The sequence below is a fragment of the Camellia sinensis genome, chromosome 11, assembly GCF_055761805.1.
Source record: "Camellia sinensis isolate YWXY chromosome 11, ASM5576180v1, whole genome shotgun sequence".
Lineage (NCBI taxonomy): Eukaryota > Viridiplantae > Streptophyta > Magnoliopsida > Ericales > Theaceae > Camellia > Camellia sinensis.
In genome coordinates, this window is record NC_138971.1 from 57,352,185 (window position 1) to 57,376,994 (window position 24,810).

Here is a 24,810-nt window from a genome sequence, read left to right on the forward strand (position 1 = left end):
TTTTTTTTTGAACAAAAAAAAAAAAAATGCTTCGTGAGAATATCATAATATTTATGGGTCCTGACTTTAGAGTAACCGATTGTCGGCCAAATTTAACTTAATCCATACAAAAGGATGCTCCAATTCTTTCATTTGAATAAGTGTTTTTATTTAGGGCTTGTATAACACCATTTTATAACTTAAAATTAGAAGTTCAACTTTTTTGAAAAGGAGCCTAGAGTCTATTTAGGATGTGAGTTTTTTAGTGACTTTTTAATTAAAATATAAGGTAAAAAAAAATTATATTTGGTGATATTTTTTAATATTTTATGAAAAAATAAGATAAATGGCAAGAAATTGTTGACTTTGAAAAGGGAGTGGGAAGGAATATTTAAATTTTTGTGTGAATTGATTTTTTTTTTTAATTTTTTGACTTTTTAACTAAAATAACTACTTACCAAATGACCTCTTAATATCATTTGTCGTCACATTGCTAACACTGTTCTAACTTCATTTTGTACAGATTTGGGGTGGTTGCTGTGACAGCACCCGTGTTGTCACACCCCTTGTGATTTATTCGGATCATATTTTGATAATCCGAATCGTTTATATTATAAGATTCGTTGAGTATATTATGCATATAAAAAATGAATTTAATCGGATAAGTATAACCCAATGATCAAGCCGAATAATTATTTTCAAAAATTATTAAAATTATGTTAACCGTTTATTTTTCTTAAATATAAACGTGATTATGGGCTATTTTGGGAACTTGGCTAAAAGTCACTTTTTTTGGTTAGTAGCAAAAGCCAAAAGTTGGCTTTTTTGGCTTTTTTTTCATTTGGCAAGTTGGTTTTTAGCCAACGGTGAAATTACAATTTTACCCCTCATGGGTCACAATGTGTTACATAGGTTTAGTTGTAAATATTTTAAATAAATGGGGATAGTTTAGTCATTTTATTATGATTTGACATCATAAACAAATATTAATCAAAAAAGTCAAAAGTCACTTTTTACCAACTTCCCAAATCATTTGTCTAAAAAAGCCAAAAACTTGGTTAAAAGCCAAAAAATCACTTTTAACCATCTTCCCAAAACAACTCTATGTTATGGGTTACAAATGTCTAATTAACTTGAATTTTTTTCTAGATGATTTTCTTAAAAATCCTACATTATAAACCGTTGGAATTATTAAAATAAATTTAAAACATATCTTTAAAGATTTACAGCGCAGTGTGGTGCTTATAAGGGATAACACCACTTCAAATCCATTTTGTACAACTGCCATCCATTTCATCTGCCTTTCAGCATTTCTCCTCCTTTACCCTCTTAAGAGTAGGGTAGACATATACATTTTGGCATAAGGTTTTTTTTTTTTTTTTTTTTGTTGTTATTTTAGTCACAAAAAAATAAAATAAGTTAAAAATTAATAAGATAAAATATCACATTTAAATTATAATCATTTTATTTTTTTCTTATAAAAGTTTTAAAAAAAAGTTAAAAAGCCTATCCCAAATGATATTTTTTAATCCCATACTACAAAAGTCAAAAAACTAAAAAGTCAATCCACATCTTAAATGAAGGCTAAGGTAGCATTTGGTAACGTTTACGTTATTTATTTATATTTACAAAAACTTTATAAACTGTTTTTTATTTATTTTTAGAAAAACATAAATTACAAACGTATTTGGTTTGAACAAAATATTTGAAAAATTTTAAAAACATAAACTAAAAAATATATTTATTCAGGCTTAAAATATTTATATTTATTTTTTATTATTTATGACAATGGGATCATACACATTATAATTGAAAAAAAAAATTATTAGTCAAATTTTTAAATTTATATTTAAAAACTAACGTAAACTCATTTTTTGAGTTTATGTTTTTTTCTCAAATTTATAAATTGAAACAATCATTTATAAATTAAAAAAATTATCAAATAAATTTTTATAAACATAAATTAAAAACTAAAAATAAAATATTACCAAACAAGTCCTAGGTGTTTATTTTTTCCTTCTCACAATTATTTTTTTAAAGTGACATGACATACTCACATGATGTTTCGCGAACATTGAGTGATTATCTTGTATTTTAAGAATATCATATCATGTATCTCCGCAATAACGAACAGAATAATTATTTACATAGTCCCCAAAAAAATAATAATAATAATAATAATTAAAAAAATAATAAATATATCACAAAATATAATCAAGAAAATTAGTAAAACATCTCTCTCTAACTTTGTGAATTAGGAGAGTTCTAAAATATTTTTTTTATTTGTTAAGGTCCCTTGATGAAATTTTTCTATGATCATATCAGGGAAATTTTGAAATTTCTCTATGATCATATCAGAGAAATTTCAAAATTTCTCTATATCAAGACTAAAATTTCTTTGAGTCGAGAAAAAAATTTCTGTGAAATTAGAAAAATTTCTTTATGAAAATTAAAATATCTCTGTATCGGTGCTGACATTTCTTTGAATCGGACGAAATTTCTCTAAGTCAAACGAAATTTCTCTAAATTAAATTTTCTATATAAAAATATTGAAAAACTTTAATTACTGTAAACATATTGTACTTTTCCTATAAAATTTTAATATCAACAACCTCAAAAAAATTCTCCAATATAATTTGACGGGCACATAGAAATATTTTAAGAAGTTAGTAAAAAGTTAATTTTTTTACTTTTTTAATCATTTTTATTTTTTTATAAATAAAAAATATGAAAAATAATGACTCAAAATGGATAAAAAACTAAAAACTAACCTTTTTTCCATCTTCCCAAAAGCCCCATAATCAAGTAGTGTGCCTAACTTAAACGCCAATTAATTTCTCTCCATTCACGTAGTCTGGTTACGTGTCACCATTTCATGTAATCTTATTTTCAACCAAAAAAACACTACTAGACCATCCGTCTCAAAATAATAACATTTTTAGAGAATTCAATTTTTTTTAGTATAATTATTGTATTTTAAAAAAAGTTAATTTTTCAAAATTTTCTTTTGATAATATATTTTTTGGAGATATCAATTATTATAATTATACTTTTTGTGTTACTAATAAATTTAAAAGAAGGGTAAAATAAAAAATTTATATTATTTTAATTCTTAATTTTTGAAAATGGACTAATATTTTGAGACAATGAAAAATGGAATAAGGGATTAATATTTTGAGGCGGAGAGAGTATCTAACATAATTTTTATTTCGAAAATAAATTTGAATGTGAATTGTATAGTATATAAATTTAAAATTAACAAGATGTAGTGTATATCTAGAATAATTGTTATCTACATATGTTTTTTTTTTTTTTTTGATACTTTTTTGAGTAATTTTTTTGACAACTCTAGTTTCATTTTCAGATTTTTTTTTTTTTGGGGGGGGAAAAACACAAACCAAAAAGATATATTCAAATTTTCAAGAAATTCCGATCTCATGAAAAGATAAAAATCATTTAAAAATAATTGTTATTTTTATTTTGTTACTAAATTAGTTTTTCAATTTTTCTAATAAAAAATTTGTAAACTTATTTTTGACAATCAAACCAAACAATTGTAACTGCAATTAAAGCATATATTAATTTTTAAAAAAAAAAAATTGGATCGCCATATATATATATATATATATCTAATCATAACAAATTATTTGTCCAGTACTTAAAAAAAAAATAAGAATTTTTGAAAAAATAAAAAAATAAAAAATATTTTTCTTCAAAAATAAAAATAAACAAAATATATTTTTCAAAAAAAATATAAAACAAAGCCAAGCCTAATTGGTCGGCCGACCAATTTATTGGCTGGCTGACTATCTTTTTGGCAGACCAACTTCTAAAATTCTCATGGTCTTTAATGTTGTGTTTGGTTGGGGGATTTAATGATGGATTTGGAAAGAGAAATGGAAAAGGTAGGTGAAATGTGAATAAAATATACCTACATTTTATTTAGTTTCAGACACCTTTTCCCTTTCTCTTTCTCGTTCCCTTTCCAAATCCTTCCCCAAATCCCCTAACCAAACACAGCAAAAGATTCAACAAAAAAGAAAAGATTTTAGTTTTACGAGCAATATTAGCAATGAATCTTCTAAGGAAATTAACTAGCCTAATAAATTTTGGCAATTCTTTCTTACTAGTAGGTGGTTTAACTTCGATGATGGCTTTAGCTTTCTTTTTCTTTCTTTTTTTCCTTTTTTTTTCTGTCAATCTGGATTCCTTTTCTGTGGATCATATATCTTAGAAAATTCTTAGCAGAAACTCCAAAAGCACATTTCAAAGGATTGAGCTTAAGCTACTAATGCCTTATCCTCTTGAATGACGCTTTCAAATGAGCCAATTGATCTTCGAATGATTAAGATTTGACTATAATGTCATCAATATAACATTCTAAAAATCCCCCTATTAGATCATGAAAGATGGAATTCATGGCTTTTTGGTAGGTTTACCCAAAATAACCATCTATCTTGGATAAAATGGTGTGTCTTGCTAATCTATCCACAAGTAGATTTATTACTAGCATTGGATACTCATCTTTAGGAGTTGCCAAGTTCAAATTTTGAAAATCAATATAAACTCTCATTTTCCCGTTCTTTTTGACAATTGGCACAACATTGGAAAGTCATTCAACATAACTGGCCATTCTAATGAACCCAGTTTTTAATTATTTGAAATTTTTTTCTTTGACTTTGAGAGTTACCTCTGGACTCATCATTCGAGGCTTTTGTTTGTGTGGTTTAAAATTAGGCTTTATAGGAAGCCTATGTTCAACTAGCTGCCTATCTAATACAGGTAACTGGTTATAATCCGAGGCAAAACAGTCTATAAATTCTCCCAACAAAGCCAACAATCTGGCTCTAAAGATTGGATCTAACCAAGCACTAACAAAGGTAGGATTCGAAGCTGATTCTCCTTCCAAATTTATTTCTTCTAGAGAGTCTTGAGCCTTAGTTGCTAAACTCTTCAGGCTTTTAGGCTCTTTTAACTCTTCTAGTCCTTCCACTTCTGGTCGCTTCTCTTCATCATCCTCATAGGCAAAATCTACCCAGAGAATCTCATTTTCCTGAATTCTAACTTTAATATCTAATGCCAAAAGGTTATTTGAAGCCAATATCAACGCCTGTCATGTTGTTTATGATTTAGAGCCAATCATTTGACTCATCCTTATTGCATGTTAGTTCATCCAAACCATCTTGGATTATCTGTTTTAGATAAGCCACTTCTTCATCAGTACCATTCTCTGCAATCTCACTTTGAGTCTTTAGCACACTTAAAGGTATCACACCTTATTCATACAATTTTGCTTCTGCATAAGCTGTGAATGGTTGTGGATTTGCTTATATTTCCTTTATTTTCCCATTTTGCAAAGCCATGATGATCTTTTGATGCAATGAGGATGGCATACACTTGTTAGTATGTATACAATCTCTTCTTAGCAAAGCATTATATTTGGTCTTGCTATCTACCATGAAGAAAACTGTCACACAACTTCTGGACCCCACATTAAAGTTGACTGGTAGGATCCCTTAGGCCATTTGTTTCTCTATTGTGAGCCATGGTATAGAGGTGCTGGTTGGAATGAATTTTGGATTTTTCAAGCCCAACTTCTTTAAAAAGACTTTGGGCAACAAGTTGACTACTATTCCATTGTTTACCAACACCTTACTCATTAATACTCCATCAAAATGGGCCTTGATGTATAAGGGTTTATTATGCTAAGTCATATTTAGAGTTGGATATTCAAAAGGATAACAAGGTATAGCCTCCTGAACCTCCATTTATACTATTTCCTCGAAGTCTGTCTCCTCCACCATCTCAGTCTCTGGAATGGAAGTCTCCTCATCTAATTCAATCCATTCTTAAATAGACGAGCTCCTTTGCTTAGGATCTACTTTGAACCTGTGAGGTAAAACATATACCATATTTATGTTAACAACAAGTAATGAGTCAAATTGGATTTGGACTAGCTCACTTTATGCCTCTGACCCCTTTGGAGGTTTAGAACTGCTTTCAGATTTCTGGCCTCCTTCTATTTCCATGGGAATACCAATTTCAGATATACCGGCTTGGTCTGTTCAGCTATTATATCTTCAAACATGCCATATTCCATTTCCTTTAAGTTATATGGCTGGATTTCTAAATCTTCGAACTTAGATTCACTTTCCATCAAGGCCTTAGATAAGCCTGCTAGACTGGCATTTTCTTCAACTATTAATTCAACATGAATTCGAGCTAATTTCTCTCTCTTTTTTTGAGCACGGTTCTATCTTACATGATCTTTATCAACCCTTTTGTCTTTACCCTTCCACTCTCTTGGGATTATTAATAGAGTCTTGGAGTTCCGTCTAATACCTGGTGAATTTTCTTTGTATCTTTCTCCTTTGTGATCTGGAGAGAATAGGGACCAAATCTGGCTGCCTGCGCTTCCGATCCTCTAGCATGAACCACTAGTTAGATGCTAGAGGAGGTGGCTTAACCATCTTTTGTTTTTAATCCTACTGAGGCTTAGTCTGATTCACTTTGCAAAACAAACCAAACAGGGACTATTGGCGTCCAAGAATACACCTGTCTTTTGCTAGTGTAAGGAGTGGTTAGCCTTGAAGCTCCCACTTCTGGACTTTTCTCAAGTCTTGTTTCCTTATATGATTGGTAGAGGGAGTCTACTCTTGAATCCCCACGGGCTCTACCTCTGAATAAGCCTCTTGTTCCTCTTCCTTTGCTCCAAGTTGTCATTTGAAAATGAGCCACTAGTTCGTATGGAGCATGACTTTGATGCAACCTGCTTCTAGGCCTTCTGGTTACGAAACTTGGAGTGTTGTCTCTGAGACTGACCTTTTTAGGTATTTCTTTGACCTATTTGTAACCTTCCCTGCACCCAGGGCAAACCCTTTAGACAACCGAACTTTCCACAGTGCATGCGTTCACTGAGTGATCAGACTGTTTCTGGTCATGTGAAGATCCAATTTCTACAGACTTTTGAGACGGCTTCCTTTCTTTCGAAGCTAACTCATGTCTCATTTTGTTCATTTAGACATCTAAACATCTAATTCCCTGAGATTCAGACCTCTTTCCAAAGCTTGAATGATTGAATTTGGAACTCCAATATTGGTTTCCACTTCATTCACCTCAAGGAAAAAGGGTCTTTGTCAATTCCCATTACTTTCTCAGCTTTGGTTGGAAATAATAGCCTACTCTTCTTGATCTGTTCTTGAATCCTGTCTCGAAAAATAATACAAGTATTAGTAGAATGAGACCAAGTGTTATGCCATTTATAATACATTTTACCATTTTATTCATTCGAAGTAGGCATAGTCACTTCTTTAGGGAGCTTAAGAAATTCTGTTGCTAGCAAATGATCAAATATTTCAACTACTTTAGAAATGTCAAACAAATATTTTCTATGAAATTCTTTCTTCTCAAACTGATGATCTATTGTGGCTTCTTTCTTAATTAAGGCATCATATACGTATGATTCTTTACCTACAATTTCAGTAGCATCTGTTTCCATATTAGGGTTCCTATAATAGGTCTTATATAAGGAATTGTTTCTATTATGTTCTTCTTCTAGCAACAACTCATACCTAGATACTTTATAAGTCAAATCAAGTAAGTCTTTAACATCTGTTACATCAAACTTCTTTTAAAGCCTAAACTCTAAGCCAATATGAGTCAATCTAACAAATTCATGCTCTGAAAGGACCACTCTACACTTACTTCTAGCTCTCTTAAATCTGGTTATAAATTGGGTAGCCTTTTTCTTTGGTTTGTGGCTTAATCTTGCTAGGTTAGTGTAACATACCCAGAGGGTGCCCGTGCTTGTTAAATAGTTTGGACTCTCGACTTTTTTGATCTAGTCTCACGAATGCAATGTGAAATATAGATGAGAGTTCAGATTTGACAACTTTTATAGAAAATTTGTTTTAATACAAAATCTTTACCAAAAATGGACTACATCACCAAATCTTAGAGTCGCCGCCTAATATTTTTTAAAAAATTAGGAAACTTGTGACTCGTGCCAAAGTCACTGTTCGTCGTAACCAAGGATGCTTGGCTCAGAACCTTAGGTATAAGAGGGGAATGCCATTAATTGAGCACCCATGCTCACCATATCAAAACAATCGACCTTTATTAAACCATGATATGAGTTTTATTAACTTTATATGTTCATATTCCGATTATTAAATATAATTTACTATGTGAAACATACAAGTATAGACTATTCCACCCACTTTGGAACAACATGATTTCACATTGTTTGAAAGAGTTTTGAAGACGTACAACTTAAAGAAAAAAAAGTTCACAAACATGAAAATCAGTACCGTTCCAAATTAAGCGACACAACCTTCATCCACAAGCATTCATACAGTTATATCAAGTGAGCAAGTAGTCTCATGGTAGAATGCTAAACATAATAAGAAAAACACACACAAGCAGGATGCTAAAAAAAACTTACATGTTTACCGATGTCCCACAAACAGCTACAGAACAAAGTTAACAAAATATGCATGATCTTATATACAAAATCCTAATGCAATTCGCTCATGAAATGTAATTAATGATTCAGATTCTAATATGTGACATACGAATCATCTCAAGAACATGAGGTAGCACACATAATCACATAGGAATTGATTAAATCTACAAATGTAAACTTAGTCGAATCAAGATATATGAAACATGGATACAAAGGATGGATTTGATGAAAAACAAATTATGATGCTTATGCACAAATAAGGAAAGCAAGTAAAAGAATGTGATAGAAAGAAGTGATGTGGGGAATTATTATAACACTTGAAAGAATAATTACAAGCCAAATGTGAGAGAGAGAGAGAGAGAGAGAGAGAGAGAGACAGAATATTACAATAAAATGAAAACATCACAAAACTCTCAAATAAAAATAAAAACAATAGCTTCAAGCACCCCGGAGACCATTGGAAGTTGGTATGCTCAACGCCGAAAGACTACTCCGTTCCATCCAAAAGAAGTTGGCCAACCGTCCAACTAAGCCTAGCAAAACCTATCTTGTTTCAACACCAAGAAAAGAACAAACAAGGAATATATAGGCGGCTCAACTTAACCACTCCTGGTTAGATTACAATAACACTAATGTGAAACTAAAATAAGAAAACAAATATAGAATAGAAAGTGCAAGAAAAGGAAGAATTGAAAACTAATTACTTCCAGTTAGATTATAACAAAACAATATGAAATGAAAGTAAGAAAACAAATACAAGATAGAAAATGCAAGGAAAATGAAAATATTGAAAATTCACCTTTCAAAGAAAAATTGAACTTATTAATTTCCAAACTTCCTCTTCATCACCCTCAAGGTCATAATTGTGTTCTTAATTCTCAACTCAAAAATTTAGGATGTGAGTTAGAACGATGCTTTCAGATAAGTGTAGCAAATGAGTGCTCTGTTCTTTAACTTGGCAAAGATTACCCTCTCTTTGATCGAAGCTCTAGAATTTAACTATAATAACATGACTTGGATGACTTTTGTAATAGGAGATGAGATATGGTGTATAGCTTGAGAAAATGGAAGTTCACAACTAACACTTAATTTTAGCTAACTGTTGAATTCAAAGCTTAAACTCTCTTCTTCTTTATCTCTAGCCTTCTCTACTCAATCTATTCTCCTCCTCCTCTCAACAATCTAATGTATTCATATAGGAAATGAAAGTGGAGAAATGGTGCAAGACAAGAATGGAGCATTAATGAAGATAATAGAGCAAACAGAGTACTAATAAAGCACTAATGGAGGACAAAAGTGGAGCATTACCTTTAATGGATTAAGCACTAGGCAATGGAGGATGAGTATACACATTCAATGTATAATAGGTCAGAAAAATGGGTCGTGAAGTGCCCCACCCGAACCAACACAAAAACTGGGTGAATCTGTCTCTAGACGGTTGATCGGCTGGATACCTAGGTGGTCATCCAGCTGGACAACTGGGTGGTCGAACGGCTAGAGAAGAAATGCCCATTTCACTCAGGTTCAACTCCATTTCGCTCCGGTTCAGTCCAACTTCGCTCCGGATGTCCAATGGGGCTTAAACACTTGACCAAAATAGGCTTAGGGTTCGGAATAAAGCTCAAATTCCATCTCTCTTCTGGAGGATTGTGTGAGAAACACATTTTGATTGTCATCATCGAGTAATCAAAAGGAAGCGCCCAAGTCTTAGGACCAATCAAAATGGGGTGTCTACAGTCAGCCATTACAACCTCTGGCTCAATTTGAAAGAATTATGCATGAAACATTTCCTCTATTTATGGTCAAGTTGAATCGTACCAGGTAACAGACTAATATACCAAACAAATATTGGGCCAGTTAATGAATTAGGAAACAATCAATGCTTCATCTAATCGTGATTTATATATTCCCCACACTGTCTTGTGAACTTAGCAATGTGTTCTATAGTCGACTGGTTTTCATCCCCCCTAAACAGGATGAAATCTAGGACTTTGTACACCTTTGGAAACTCATGTATCCTATCTACCCATAGTTTTCTATAAATTGGTGTTTGCACCCCCTGAGCCATGGGACCACATACTTCTTGCACCATGTTAAGCAATCGGTCCTAGGAATAACATTAAGGACATCTTGTTGAGTTTGATGAGCACATATCCTGGGTAGAGTTGTTGTTTAGGGGCTTGAGGCAACACATTTGGCATGGCTTGCACAAAGGGTGCAGCCATTCGGTCCAAAGGATACACCGCAAGATTTGGTGCCTACTCATATCCTATGATGTCTTCTTCCTTAAGTGGAACAAGTGGTGGTCTAAAAAGCTTTGCCGACCCCCCGAATATAGTTTCAAAGATTGGATTTGACACCATTCGTGTGGTATTCTGCGTTTGAGCCTGTGTAAGACCATGAGTAGTGTTACCAAATGCATTCAAAGGTAACACCTCAGGCTCTCCTTACACAATATGTGTTTCTTGAGCGTTAGACTCTCTTCAATAAGGCCCTGGACCAATAGAAGATGTAGGTCTAATCGGTTCATAAAAAGACTGAGTGTTTCTTAGGTCAAGTTTGGGAACTTGTAAAAAAGTCAAAAAGTCAAAAAGTTACTCAAAAAGTTAAAAAGTTAACATTATTCATCAAAAGTCAACAATTACGGCTGTACAACTCCCAATTCGAATTTTTCTCTACAAATCAATTTTTACAATTTTTTATTACACATTTTTCCATAAAAAATCAAAAAGTTAACCCAAACATCCATATTTTTAACCTCAATTTTTTAGTCCAAAAAGACAAAAAGTGCACTTATTTAGAACACCCCAAACAACCCCTTACTCTATTTTTGCCATTATTTTGACTATTACTAGAAACTGCCCTAGACTGGGTTGATGTTTGAGCAGGGCTTCTATTATTTGAGACATGACCTATATTTTCCAACCTACTATTAATTCTTTAAACAAGTGAAACACTAAATGAATTAGACCAAATTTTTAGGTTTGTAGTCATTATTTGCTCATTATGGACATCATTCCACTCCACTATTTATTTGACATGGTAAGAGTGAATGTTAGTGGTTCACTCCTACTACGACTACTTTGACCAAGCGTTTTCCCTTGAAAGGGTGCATATTCATAAGTTTGGCCTTGCGATGGCCAATATGTTGAGTAGGTGTATCCATCCTTGGGTGAGGATCTTCTTTTACTTGTTGATGGCTATCTAAATGTAGGTCAGAAGCAAAAGAAGGGTCAGTTATGGTTTCTGTTCGAAACAAACAACCCTTTTCTTGTATTTCAACATCTTCGTCGTCTAAATGTTCTTTGCCTTGGTGCCGTGCTTGAACCATAATTTCAACACAAAAAAGGTCCCATTGGGCATGCCAAAAAATATATATTGGCTATTTTTGACACTTCGAATGTTAAAAATGTAACTTGACCGTGCTAACAAGGATTTGAAAAGTCCTTACAAATTAATAATAAATGTCAATTTTATCAAGCGATTGTGTTAAGGTTTTTTTAGCTTCAATGAAGAGGACTTTACTATGTTGTGTTGAAAAGATGAACTAATACTTTAACTCAAATTCGTAACAGAATAAGAGGGAGAGACTGGGAAGAAATTGTAATTGATTAAGTGAATAAACAATTACAAAATGTTACTTTCAGTAAGGATAACTTCGAAACTTTAAACCGACTGAATTCTGGGAGTACAAAGTTAATTTACTCCTATGAGACATAAGTCTAGTGTATAAAAGTAAAGTGCTGAAATTTAAAGATAAATGAAATTGACCAAGATGTAGAGTCTAGATTTGGTCGGGGGCTTTCTTAGTCTTTTATTTCACCTATTTATAGCCTTTCTCTTCGAAGTAGTTAGGCCGATATCTTTCACCATGATCTCTCTCATTCTCGCTACTTCTTAGGGCCATAATTTTCTCTTTGTGTGTATGTAGTTGCTAGCAACTGCCCCTTGTTAACTCATTTTTCACGTGCTTCTTACATGTTGCTCATCATTTTTACTGATTGAAGACTTGCATTTGCGGCTCACGTGGGCACCTTCGAAGGTGAGACTGTTCACTATCTTATTGAATCCCACAGAATACCATTTGTATGCCACGTGTCACTTGCGAATTAGATGATTTTAATGTGGCGCCAACAACAAAAATCTAAATAAACCATTTATTTGTTACAAGTTATCACACCTCTTTACTTTTATGCATATTTTTTCGTAAAATGTTACTAAATAAGCAAATCAAAATATTTAATAGAAAATTTAATAAATTTTTTTTTCTTATCCCCTAATATTGGTCTTTATGAATTCGTTATGTCTAGGGATGCAAGTCGGGGAGGTTCGATAGGGTTGAGAGGTTGTCAAGCCCAGTTTAAATTGTGTTGAGACCTACCTAAGCCTCGCCTAAGCCCAATGTTGTCTGTCCAAGCCCAACCCGAGTTAAACTCGAATTGCCTGAGTTGTACATGAATTTCAATTTTTTTTCCAGCTAAATTATTAATTTATTAAAATTAGACTCTATTTACATTTTTCAAAAAAAAAAAATTATTATTAATATCAAAACAAATAATTTATATAATGTAAGAGAGATGTCGATATAATAGTCTTTACAATTTATGAATAAGAATAAAAAAAAAAAAGATTTTATATTATTTATATATATAATATATTCAATATGATTTAATAATTTAAATTACTTTAATATAATGACTAATAATTTATATATATATATATATATATCTATTTATGTTCAGATTGTGTGAATTATTTAATATATTTATCTAAATCTATCTAAATGTTGTTTGAGATGATCTAAATAAGTGCACTTTTTGTCTTTTTACGAAAAGATGTACAGAAAAGTAGAGAGGTGATATGATGAAAAAAAAATAAAAAAATAAAAAGATGAATTATTTGAGACTTTCCAAACTTGATCTTAATTTAAACTTTTAAATTTTTATTCAAATTTATATTAAATTTAAAGATATCTTATTTAAATTTTAAAAACATTCAAGCTAAACTTGAGCCTGCCTACGTTACATCTTAATTGTGCCTACCACTCAAGCCCCACGTCCTATCAACTCACGAGGTAATTTGTAACAGAAAAATATTTTAAAGGTCTAATTCTTTAGTTTTAAAGTTGGGCTAAGTTTGATATCTTTAAAAAAAGTTAAAATATTAAAAAATTACAATTCTATTTAAATCACATCATCTTACTTAAATCGTATTACTTCTCTACTATATCACTTTAAACACAGTTCATATTTTATAAAAAATTAAAAAATATACTTATTTAGAATATCCTAAATAACTCCTTAATTTTAATGAGTTAGTAATGAACTTTATTTACTGTAATGTGATATTTTAATTTTGATTTTTTTTTCTCTTTTTTTTCTTATTATGTCATTCATATTTCATTAAAATATTAAAACTAATGTTCTGAATTATTGTTTGTAACAATAATGATTTAGACCACTAAAAAATACATCACTAATAGCACTAATGCATTGGGAATGGTAAAAAGAAAAAAGAAAAAAGGCATAGAAAGTGAGCAGGACCCACTGCCACATCATTAATATTCTTTTTAGTACTCCATTTCTAGTGCTCCCAAACATTTTTGTTGTTTGTAACCAGTTGTGTTTGGCCGACGTCTTGATTTGTCAGTCGATGGTTGTACCAACCTCCCGGTACCACGGACCGACAGGTTAGCACTGTTCTGGTAATGTGTGAATTAGATGCTCACGCACGTGGTTGTTACCGGACCAGCCGGTGCACTACCTCAGATATCTGTTACCCGTGCTCATCTCCTTCCTGGTATTCTTATCTTACATTACATGCATATCTTACGTTCAATTTCCTAGTATTCTTATCTTACATACATATCTTATGTTAAATTTCTAGATTTTCTTGATTTTTATTAATCCATTATACTAAATATTAAAAATACAATTAATATATAATACTTCTCAAATTATAATCGTGTTTAAAATAAATTACAAAAAAAAATTCAATATGTTTTTATATTTTTGTATATTTATTCATTTTTTAAAAATATTTTTGTATAAATATTTTACTTTTTAGGTATATTTATATTAGGTACATTTAAAAGGTAAAAAATTTAATCAAAATATTAAAAATATTTAGGTACACTTAAAAGGTAAAAAATTTAATCAAAATATTAAAAATATTTAGGTACACTTAAAAGGTAAAAAATTTAATCAAAATATTAATAATATTTACTAAAATAGAAAAAATTAAAAATCAAATTTTAAAAAAATTAAATTTAAAAAATTAAAACTGAATAAGACGAAGTTTGGGAAGTCTCAAAAAAGTCAAAAAAGTCAAAAATTTACTCAAAAAGTTATCACTATTCATCGAAAGTCAACAATTACGGCTGCACAACTCTCAATACTAATTTTTCCCTACACATTAATTTATATAATTTTTTAATATACATTTTTTCATAAAAAGTCAAAAAATTAATCCAAACATTCATATTTTCAACTTCAACTTTTTAATTTAAAAAAATAAAAAGTACACTTATTTAGAATACCCCAAACAATCCCTAACGTTTATAGAATTTATTAAATGAAATGGTTAGGAGTGTAACCCAAATAAAAATTAAACGGTCATGATTAAAAAAAAAAACGCACATACACACCCAAAAACAAATAAATTTCTCTCCCTCTCTCTCCTTTTTGCTGCAGTTGGAAGCATTCCGGAGTACCGAGTGTTTTGCATTCTCTCTCTCTCTCTCTCTCTCTCTCTCTCTAACTTCTAGTATGCAAAAAGCGTTTCGGGTGAGAATTTGGTTTTAGGGTTTGTGGTGCAGGAAAAGAGAGAGCTGCTTCTCTGTTGGATCCGCTGAATTTTGGGGGATTTGACTCGAATTCGAGTTGGTCTGCTTCGAATTTTGTTGGGTTTTGTGTCTAATCTGAAATGGAGAGAGACTTCATGGGTTTGAATTCAAAGGATTCAGTAGTTGTTGTCAAGGAAGAGACTGATGAAGGATGTAAAGACTCAGGTACTACTTGTACACATACATCACAAATGTTATTTTGTGGATAAATTACATTGATTTGTATTTTTTTTGTCAGGAACCAAGAAATTTATTGGGTTTGTTTGTTTTGTTTTCGGGAGAGTTGTTTTTGAAAAAAATTTTGGAGCGAGGAAAAGTGATTGAGAAGTAGAGAGGTGAAAGAAAAATTGATTGATTGATGTATAGAGGGAGAAAGTGATTTGAAATTTTTTTTGAGAAAAACTCAAACCAAACAATTTTTTTGAAATTTTTTCCTAAAACTCATCTGCCAGATGCAAACCAAACATACCCTTTGTCTTTTAGTCTTGGGTTAACATAAAATTTGGCTGTGTTTACTTCACTTTTCACTGCACAACAGTTGAGAATTTTCAATTTTCTTCTTCTTCTTACGAAAAGATGACCTAAATAAGTGTACTTTTTGTCTTTTTACGAAAAGATGTGCAGAAAAGTAGAGAGGTGATGTGATGGAAAAAAGATAAAAAGATAATTATTTTGATGTTGCCAAAGGCCTTATTTATTTTATTTTTTATTTTTAGTTAACTTTGCATGATGTGGTTTTTGAGATTTGCGGTGCTTCTCAGGGGTGAGACCAATTTATGGTAGTAACTTAGATGTGAACAAATGAATGGGTGTATGGTGTAAATTTTCTTTTTTCCCTCTTTTTTGGTAGTGTTTGTTTTGGAGACATTCAAATTTCGGATTTCACAAGTTGAGAGAGATATAAAAGAGAAATAAAGAATTCTCACTAGTTCTTAGATTCATGAGCCTTTCAACTAAGTGGGATCTTTCATTTTTTTTTTTTTTTTCAGCCAAGAATGATTTATTAAAATCTTTGAACCACAAATTTAACTATTATCCCCATCATGCAGTTCAAGGAGTTCAACAAGAGACTGGATTTTCAAAGTTGATGTTTCATGCCTCTTTATGAAGCACAAATACTTTCAAAGTTGATCTTTCATTCACTTTTGTGTCGTGTCGCGTGTCCTTCCTACACATTTTTAGGACCTTCATCATGCAAATATGGTCCTTTTGTTAATTGAGGCAACATTGAATCAAGACTTGGTTCAAGCCTCCTAATGGCCGTGAATAATGAATGAGAGATATTGTGAGCTAAACGGGTTTTATTTTGGAACTGATTCACCCATGTTGGACCGTCACGAGGGGAGGAAAAGCACTTTTAGAACAATGACAATGTTACTCCTAGACTCTCATAGCTATTGTTCTCTACTCTTGTTTTTTGCCTATCTATATTATTTCTTATCATTGTTATCATAATCTTTGTGGTTAATTTTTGTTTATTATTTTGCTAGACTAACAATATGGAACTGCAACATTGATATCAACTTACCTAACTTTTCTATGAGATTGTTCTTAACTATCACTCCAAAAGTAACAAGAAATAAGAAACTAGGTGCTTGCACTCTTAGGAGTGAAATGCGAGGCAAGACTTAAGTGCTTGCAAGGAGAGACTGTGAGTTCATCTCCCCCTTGGTGCCAATCTACCAACTCACCATTGACTTTGCCCCAAAAAAAAAAAAAAAGAAGAGGAAGAAGAAGTTGGATCCTTATTATATCGTTTATAGGATAGTTTAAAAAGGGGGGGAAAAGAAATAGTCACAGTTAAAAAAACAGAAACTCCGCAATTAAGAAAAGATAACATGCTTTCACAAGTCATCACTAGCCAAGAGAATAAAAACTTTCTAATATCATTTGGTAACAAGTTTCTCAAGGACAGTTGTTCATCATCCTCCTTTTCTGAATTTTTCAATTTTCAATTTTCAATTTTGTTTTGTGATTTGTGCTCAAGGGTGGCCTTTTATTGGTTTTGTCATGACTCTGGCCATGACAAAATGAGTGTGTTTTCTGTGGCAGCAGTTGTTAGAAACCACCACTAGAAGTTCCAAGCTGTGGCAGCGGCCAGCACAAACTGTTGCTACAAGTTCTGTTAAAAACCTGTACACTACATTAAGTTTGAACTTCTAACTACAGCCCACAGTCATAGTATCAATGCGCATGGTCAGTATGTATTGGTGAGCCGGGGCTTAGAAAGATGTGCATTACGTTAGAACGATTCTTGGAATTTTAAACATTTGGAATATAGAGTATGTTCATTGTAATTTACAATGAGAAGTGTTATATCAGTTTCCATTTTTCTGTTTTCGATAACAAAAAAACAGGCTTCGAAAATGACACGAAATACACCCCAAGATTTCCACTTGAGTTGATGTCATGCTTTATATCGCACAGTAGTTATATTCCTGTTTTGAATGGTTGTATAAGCTAGCAAGCTAGCACGCATTAACTTCTCTGTCTAAAGAATAAAGCACCCTGCAAAAGTAACCAATAAGCTCTGTTTGTTTGTGGCTTAAATATTGTGATTTGTTTTTATGATTGTGTCATTTTCATGTTTCGTAATCTTTTGAAACTATTTTAATGTTGAAGTCTCTTCATGCAATTGTCTATCAAATTTGACTATTGTGATTTGTAGTGTTTCTTTATAGATGCTTTTTGGTGTTAAACCATAGACATGTATTGAACCTTACTGGGTGCTGTTGTTCACCTTTGTGGAATTTTTAGCATTTTCAAAAGGTTCAGGAGTTCAGTGGTCATTGTCAAACAAGGTTTCTGCCCTTCCTCATTTCTTGTCCTTCAATGTTGGTCAAGAGGAAAAGACCACAAAGCCCGTGTCTGATCCCTTTGCTTCTTCTGGATTCAAGGCTATATCAACTGCAGATGCATTTGACACCACTCACAAACGCCCCTCGGGAGAAATGCAGGTTTGGTTTTATTCCTTTTGTTTGAATAAAAGTATGATTGCATTTTCAGGGATTATTTGGGTACCATGTCAGAATTAAACAACTCCAGCTTGCTCAGTTTGAAATTTTTGATGAGTTCACATTTCTTTTTTTTGTTTTTGTAGCATTTATAGAATTCCACTGCATGAATTAGAGTTTTTAGAAAATTTTGGAAAATAAGAACATTTGGATTACCATTATCAATTTTGAGATCACTTCAAGAGATTTCTTTATGCTTTTAGATGTATAAGTAAGTGGGAAGATATGTTCTACAACGGTTTGTTTTATTAATCCCAAAAAAATCTAAATTGTTCTCGGTTTGGTTGAGTTTCAATAACTTGTTTTATGATATATAATTTAAAACTAGTTTGACAAAAATAAACACTAGAAAAATATTTTTGAATTTTCAAAAATTATTTCAATCCCAAAAAAGAGAAAATCATATGAAAATAATGAATGTTTTTATATTTTCATTTTTTTCACCAACTTAGCGGTTGAAAAAATTTCAGAAAACATATTTTGAAAATTCCACCAGACAGTGGTTTTTCAACAATATTCTCTATTAATTAGTTGGGTAAATTACACCAAGTACCGTGAAGGGAAGTGAGATTTTGGTGAAAGAGTAAGGTGCACATATGCTTCAAATGACAAATTTTGTCAACTTCGTTAACTGTAGATGGATGGAAGGGTGAGATTGCAACTTGACTTAAAGTGTAGGGACTGTTATAATTGAAAATGAAGGGACCAAAGTGAGAATTTAGTGAAAGTGCAAGGGTACTAAGTGGGATTTACCCTAATTAGTTTATCATCAATTGTCAGTTCTTTATCTAAGTCAACTGATATTTGTGTTTTGTTTTATTCAATGGTTTTTACTATATAGAAATTTCATAATGGACAAGGTGGCACTCATTTTTCAATGACGACTTATCCTGTGCAACAAAATCCTCTTTCGATGCATCTTTCTCACAATGTTAAGATGGTTCAAGCTGCAAACCAACCAATTTCAGTTTCCATGAGCAACCCTTTCTTCAAAACCCATTTTTCTTCTGCTGGTCAGAACTGTGCAGGTGCTGCCATGAATCAACAATTACTTGGAGGGACCCCTGTTACGGCACCACATTCGATACTTTCTTCTCTTGGTTCTGTTGCGGGAACCACTGAACCATGGTACCTAATAGTTTTATGGTTTACTGCATTTAATCAAGTAAAATATGTTCTCAACTATAGAATTGTAACAATAGAGAGCATGAAAACAAAAGGGTAAATTACACTGAATTAGTTCGGGTCTAGTTAGCCTTGCACAAAGGGAAGTCAGTCTAATTATGTCAAAATTATTGGGCTTGGTGTATTTTTTTCCAAACTTCAGGGGAGGTCAGTGTAATTTACCCAAAACAATAATAATGCCAAAAAAAATGCTTGACCAAAAGTAATAAACAAAACTACAAAAAACCGAAAATCTTAATTGGAGTGATATATTGTAGGTTCAATTCCAAGTCCTCTGGGGCTCCTCAATTAACCATTTTCTATGCCGGTTCAGTGCATGTGTATGATGATATCTCCCCTGAGAAGGTTCTCTCTCTCTCTCTCTCTCTCTCTCTCTCACACACACACACACACACACACACACACACACACACACGAGCGCGCGCGCGCGCACACTCGCACATACAAACAAAGACAACTTTCCTTGGCTATTAATTACAACTCTTTCCTTGTAATGAAGATCAGCTCACTTTCAGCTTGTTTATTTCTTTTAATTTTTTGTGGGTTCATCCAGGCTCAGGCTATTATGTTCTTGGCGGGGAATGGATCTACCACTGCTTCTAACATGGCACAACCAGGAGCTCAGGTTCAGGTCCCTGCTTCCAAACAAGCTGGTGGAGATGGTGTTCTTGTCAACCAGCCTACTAATACGACACTTAGCTCTGCTCTTTCAAGCCCCATATCTGTTTCTTCACATCCAATCGGTCACTCTGGTAGTGGGCCTACTACCAATGATGAAGTGATGGCAGTTAAACCAACTGGGGGTTTGAGCATTCCGATTAACAAAGCAGACCCTCCAAAAATAGTCACTTCTCTTGCTGCAACTACCATGATACCATCAGGTATGGCATCATAATGACGGTGATATTTGTGTTTTTGTGACTAGATCTGTGATATTAAGTAACTTCTTGATTAAAAGTGTTTCATGAATCTTGTATGACATACTGACTCTAGTTTTACATGAATATCTTCATAAATGGCTCTAGAAATAATCCGTACGTTGGATGGGTTGATGTTGTGATGAATCTGACGATGATCATGACCTTGTTACATGAAGTTTCATATTTGCTATTGCCTTTACAACTTCCTTGTAGTAGATGTTGATGGTATTACTGAACCTCTCTCATCTAAAGATAAAGATAAATGTGTGCTAAGAAGCACATGCACGAACATGCGACATGACACAAACATGCCAATACGTAGATTTTCAAAAGATGTAGGACATGACATGCTTGAGACAAGTTAAAATTTTATATTTTTACGAATTTATTATGTCATAGATATGAATAATTTATTCAAAAATAATGGAAAATAACCTAACATTAATTATATAAAAAATTTATAAATTTCATAACTTCAACATAAGATATCATTCATGTAACAATTACATTATAAAGAATGCAAAACAATTACAATATACTTTCCTTTATTTATTTATTTATTTATTTTTGTATTCATAATTCATCTAATAAATGTTTCAAAACATATTTAGTGTTCACAAGTTGTGTTATGACAAAAGCCTAACATTGTTATTGTGAAGGAATTCATCACATAGGACGTGTTTGGAGAGTGAAATGGCACCTAAGTGTCGACAAAGTGTCGGTGAAGTGCCTAATATTATGAATTTGATTTTTAATTAAGACATGTTGAAGATGTGTTAGACATGTTTTTAGGAGTGTCCAATGACTGTGTCAGACATGACATGCTTCCTTCATAGAAGTATCTGTGCTTCTTAAGAGTGTGTGTGTGTGTGCGCGCGCGCGCGCGGGCACGTACATGTTTTGTCTCTGGTGTGAATTTTCCTTTATCTGACATTATGAGCTTGCATTATCAATAGGGGAAGTCAAAAGAGTTACTGAATTATGACCATTGACCATTGATTTGCATTGTGACTGTTGATCTGATATATAATTGTTACAACAGCCATGTGAATTGATATACACTGTCTTTATGCAGCCGTTCCGCAGGCCCGCAAAGCATCATTGGCTCGGTTCCTCGAGAAGCGCAAAGAAAGGTATGTTGTTAAACCTTGCCCTTGGAAACTCTTGGAAAAAATGTCCAAGAGGGAATTGTGACGTATAATTCTTAAACTTTGGTGTCGATATAGTCTTGTAGGCAGTGTTTTTGTGTGCAGAGGTTCCATTTCTAACTGCTATATCTGTTTCTTTTTTGATTGAAGACAGTTTCAGTGATGAGAAGGGCCTCAAGTTGGAGAGCCCTTGTTTAATAGATTCTTTAGAGGGTTCTTAAAAATACACCTATAAAGTTCTCTTCATACCCACCTTTTTGTGAAACACAGTTCCCAATGTATAGTGTAGGTGGTTAGGTGTAGGGATCACGTGTGTGGGTGTATTTAGAAACAACCTTTGAAGTGGATTAGATGTGCCCATCCACTAAGCTTATAAATGCAATAGTCAGAGATTGAGACATATTACATATTTATGCGGTATAGTATATATGTATCAAGGTTTTGAATGTTGTTCTGTACCGGCTAGTATGTACCATTCCGCTAGAAAACCAGTACAAAAATAGTGCAGTTCTGTTCTGCCTAACTTCTCGGACAGTTTCAGGCAATTTCGGCTATACTGGTAATTTTCAGTCAGCAGTACCGTGTGATAGCTATTTTCTATTTTTGGTACTAATTACCACATGTTTGTTTGTAATTACCTTAAAATTGTAAGCCTTATAAAAAATCTCTGTTTGTTACTGTATAATAGCTACACAATGGTATATGTTTTAGTCCTCTTCAGGCACTTGAAACTTATTATAAGTTGGTTTGAAGTCTCTTTTCAGATGTATACATGTCTTTGATAATGTTTATGTTATATTAAAATTATTTAGTGTTAGGTACTGGATTTTATGAATATGTAAAACTCGTGATAAATTTGAAACAGTATCCTAAAACTTTCCCGGTAAGTACATACCATACCAATGAACAAAACGGAAACTTGGCCGGTACGTGATTCAGAACCTTGGTATAGGGCAATAGAGATGGGGATGATGCACTCAATTTCGCTTTTATATATATGGTGTTTATGAGAAACATCTTCCTTGCAATTTTCATAATCAATGATCTGATAAACTATGTTTCCTGATGAGGTTTGTATTAACAAATGCAGAGCGATGAACTCAGCGCCCTACAACCTCAACATTAAATCTTCAGAATGTGCCACTCCAGGATCCAATGGTCTGACTTTCTCCCCAAGAACTGGTGTTTGCGCTGGCGCTGGTTCTTTCTCAACCGGCATGGAGTGTAGCCGTGATGTCTAAGAAGCCAATTTCTGATCTGGAAATTAGTGCAAAATGTAGTAAGGTATAGATGTAACCCAGTGGGTTTTGCTGTCCTTATTTTATTTTTGTAAACCCAACTTGTTAGACCTAATTTTAACTTTTTTGCTTTATATGAAGTTCTAGTGTGTTAATTCATTGGTCTATTTTCTTCTCTTTCTTTACTGTGCCCCAATTTTGACTAGAACTGTGTTTGGGAAAATGAGTAATAAAATTAAAGCTTTATGTGACGGTAGGGAAATAATGCTAGAGGTGCTACCTAATATTGATTTTAGATGAGTTGAATCACTTTGAAGTTTTTATGAGGTGCTACCTAGCATGACCATATTGATTTATGGGAAGCTTTTATTTGCACACACCACACAATTTGTGCCATTCTGTGATATTAATTTCAAACAAAAAACCAATTATTTACATATCAAATACCGAACAGGGTTTATATCCAAATAATTGATTTTTGTTTGATTTTTGTTTGGAAGTTGATATTCGAAAAACAAAATGGTTTGAACTGAGAATTTATGTGGTGCCAATGCATTGGTGTAGCATAAAACGTAAGTCACAAAATTGACCCATTTTTAGGAAAATGATTCGGTGTGTTTGGTTTGAGTTTTCTGGATTAAGGTTTTTGAAAATTGAGTTTTTTGTTTTTCGTGTTTTTTTTTTTGCTCTTAGTGAATATTTTTAAAATTTTAAATATTTTTTATAGTTTTTTGGTTGCACCTTACTTAGATGTATTTAAAAAGTAAAAAATTTGTGAAAAAATATTTAAAAAATTAATAAATACATAAAAATATAAAAAATGTATTGAATTCTCGTATTTTTTAAATATTTTTGGTATTTAGTGAATTTTTGAAAGGTTTTTTTCACAATTTTTTTACTTTTTAAGTATATTTATGTTAGGTATATCTAAAAATTAAAAAAATTGTTTAAAATATTTAAAAAATTCATTAAAAACAAAAAAACACAGAAAATAAGAAAGTAGAATTTTCTGAAATAGTTTTTAGAAAAAAGAAACCAAACAATTTTCGATTAATATGAATTAAGATAAGATTGAGGTAGTTCAGATATAAGTATGTTGCATCTTATATCATTAGAAATTTGTTACTTGTCGACTTTGCTCTTTGCTCTTTTTAGAAATATTTGTCATCTATGGTTTGGAGTTATTTTTTTAAAATGTGTTTACCTTTAAAAAGGTTTGAAAATATGATTTTGGGAGAATGTTAAGATTTGATAACGTCTTATTTTAATAATTTTTTAATTTTTTATTAAAAGATGTGTAATAAAATTAATAAAAAGAGTGATATAATAATTCATAGTGATTTTTTGACTTTTTAATTAAAATTTAAAGTTGCCAAGCGAATATATTTAAAAATTAGACTTTTCATAAATTGGACTTCAGAAAATAATCATTTACTTGGTTAGACTTTTCTAAAAACACTTTTAAAAAATTCTACATTTTTATTTTTTGTATTTTTTTATTTTCACTGAATTTTTTTTTAATATTTTAAGTAATTTTTTTTTAATTTTTAGACATACTTAACATAAATATACCTAAAAAGTAAAAAAATATAAAAAAAAACTTTTTAAAAATTCACTAAATACCAAAAATACAAAAAAAAAAAAAAACTAGAATTCAGTACTTTTTTTTTGTATTTTTATGTGTTTATTAATTTTTTAAAATATTTTTTCACAAATTTTTTACTTTTTAAATACATCTAAGTAAGGTGCATCTAAAAAATTAAAAAAAAATGTTAAAATTTTAAAAATAAAATACGAAAATCAAAAAAATCAATTTTCAAAAAACTTAATCTAAAAAACTCAAACCAAACACAGGAATTGTATTTTTTAGATAGCCTCGTTTGGCAATATCACTTTTTAGCTTAAAAGTTAAAAGAGTCACTAAAAAAATCAAAAATCCAGCGACCGATACCAAAAAGTCAAAGATTCTATTTTCTTTTTACTTTTTGTACATCTTTTGGTAAAAAAAATTAAAATGT

The 24,810-nt window shown here is 31.8% G+C and overlaps 1 protein-coding gene across 2 annotated transcripts; it reads left to right on the forward strand.

The window, feature by feature from the left end:
* The first annotated feature begins 15,028 nt into the window (after positions 1-15,028).
* Positions 15,029-22,959, forward strand: LOC114308093 (protein TIFY 6B). 2 transcript variants are annotated; one of them, XM_028253585.2, is made up of 7 exons: positions 15,029-15,452; positions 18,045-18,244; positions 19,143-19,429; positions 19,744-19,831; positions 20,040-20,367; positions 21,482-21,539; positions 22,645-22,959. In XM_028253585.2, the coding sequence occupies exons 1-7, from the start codon at positions 15,368-15,370 to the stop codon at positions 22,793-22,795; spliced, it is 1,197 nt and encodes a 398-aa protein (XP_028109386.2). In that variant the 5' UTR covers positions 15,029-15,367; the 3' UTR covers positions 22,796-22,959. The 2 variants fall into 2 exon arrangements, with proteins under 2 accessions (XP_028109386.2, XP_028109388.2); XM_028253587.2 differs by having other exon boundaries at positions 15,036-15,452; positions 19,320-19,429.
* The last annotated feature ends 1,851 nt before the right edge of the window (positions 22,960-24,810 follow it).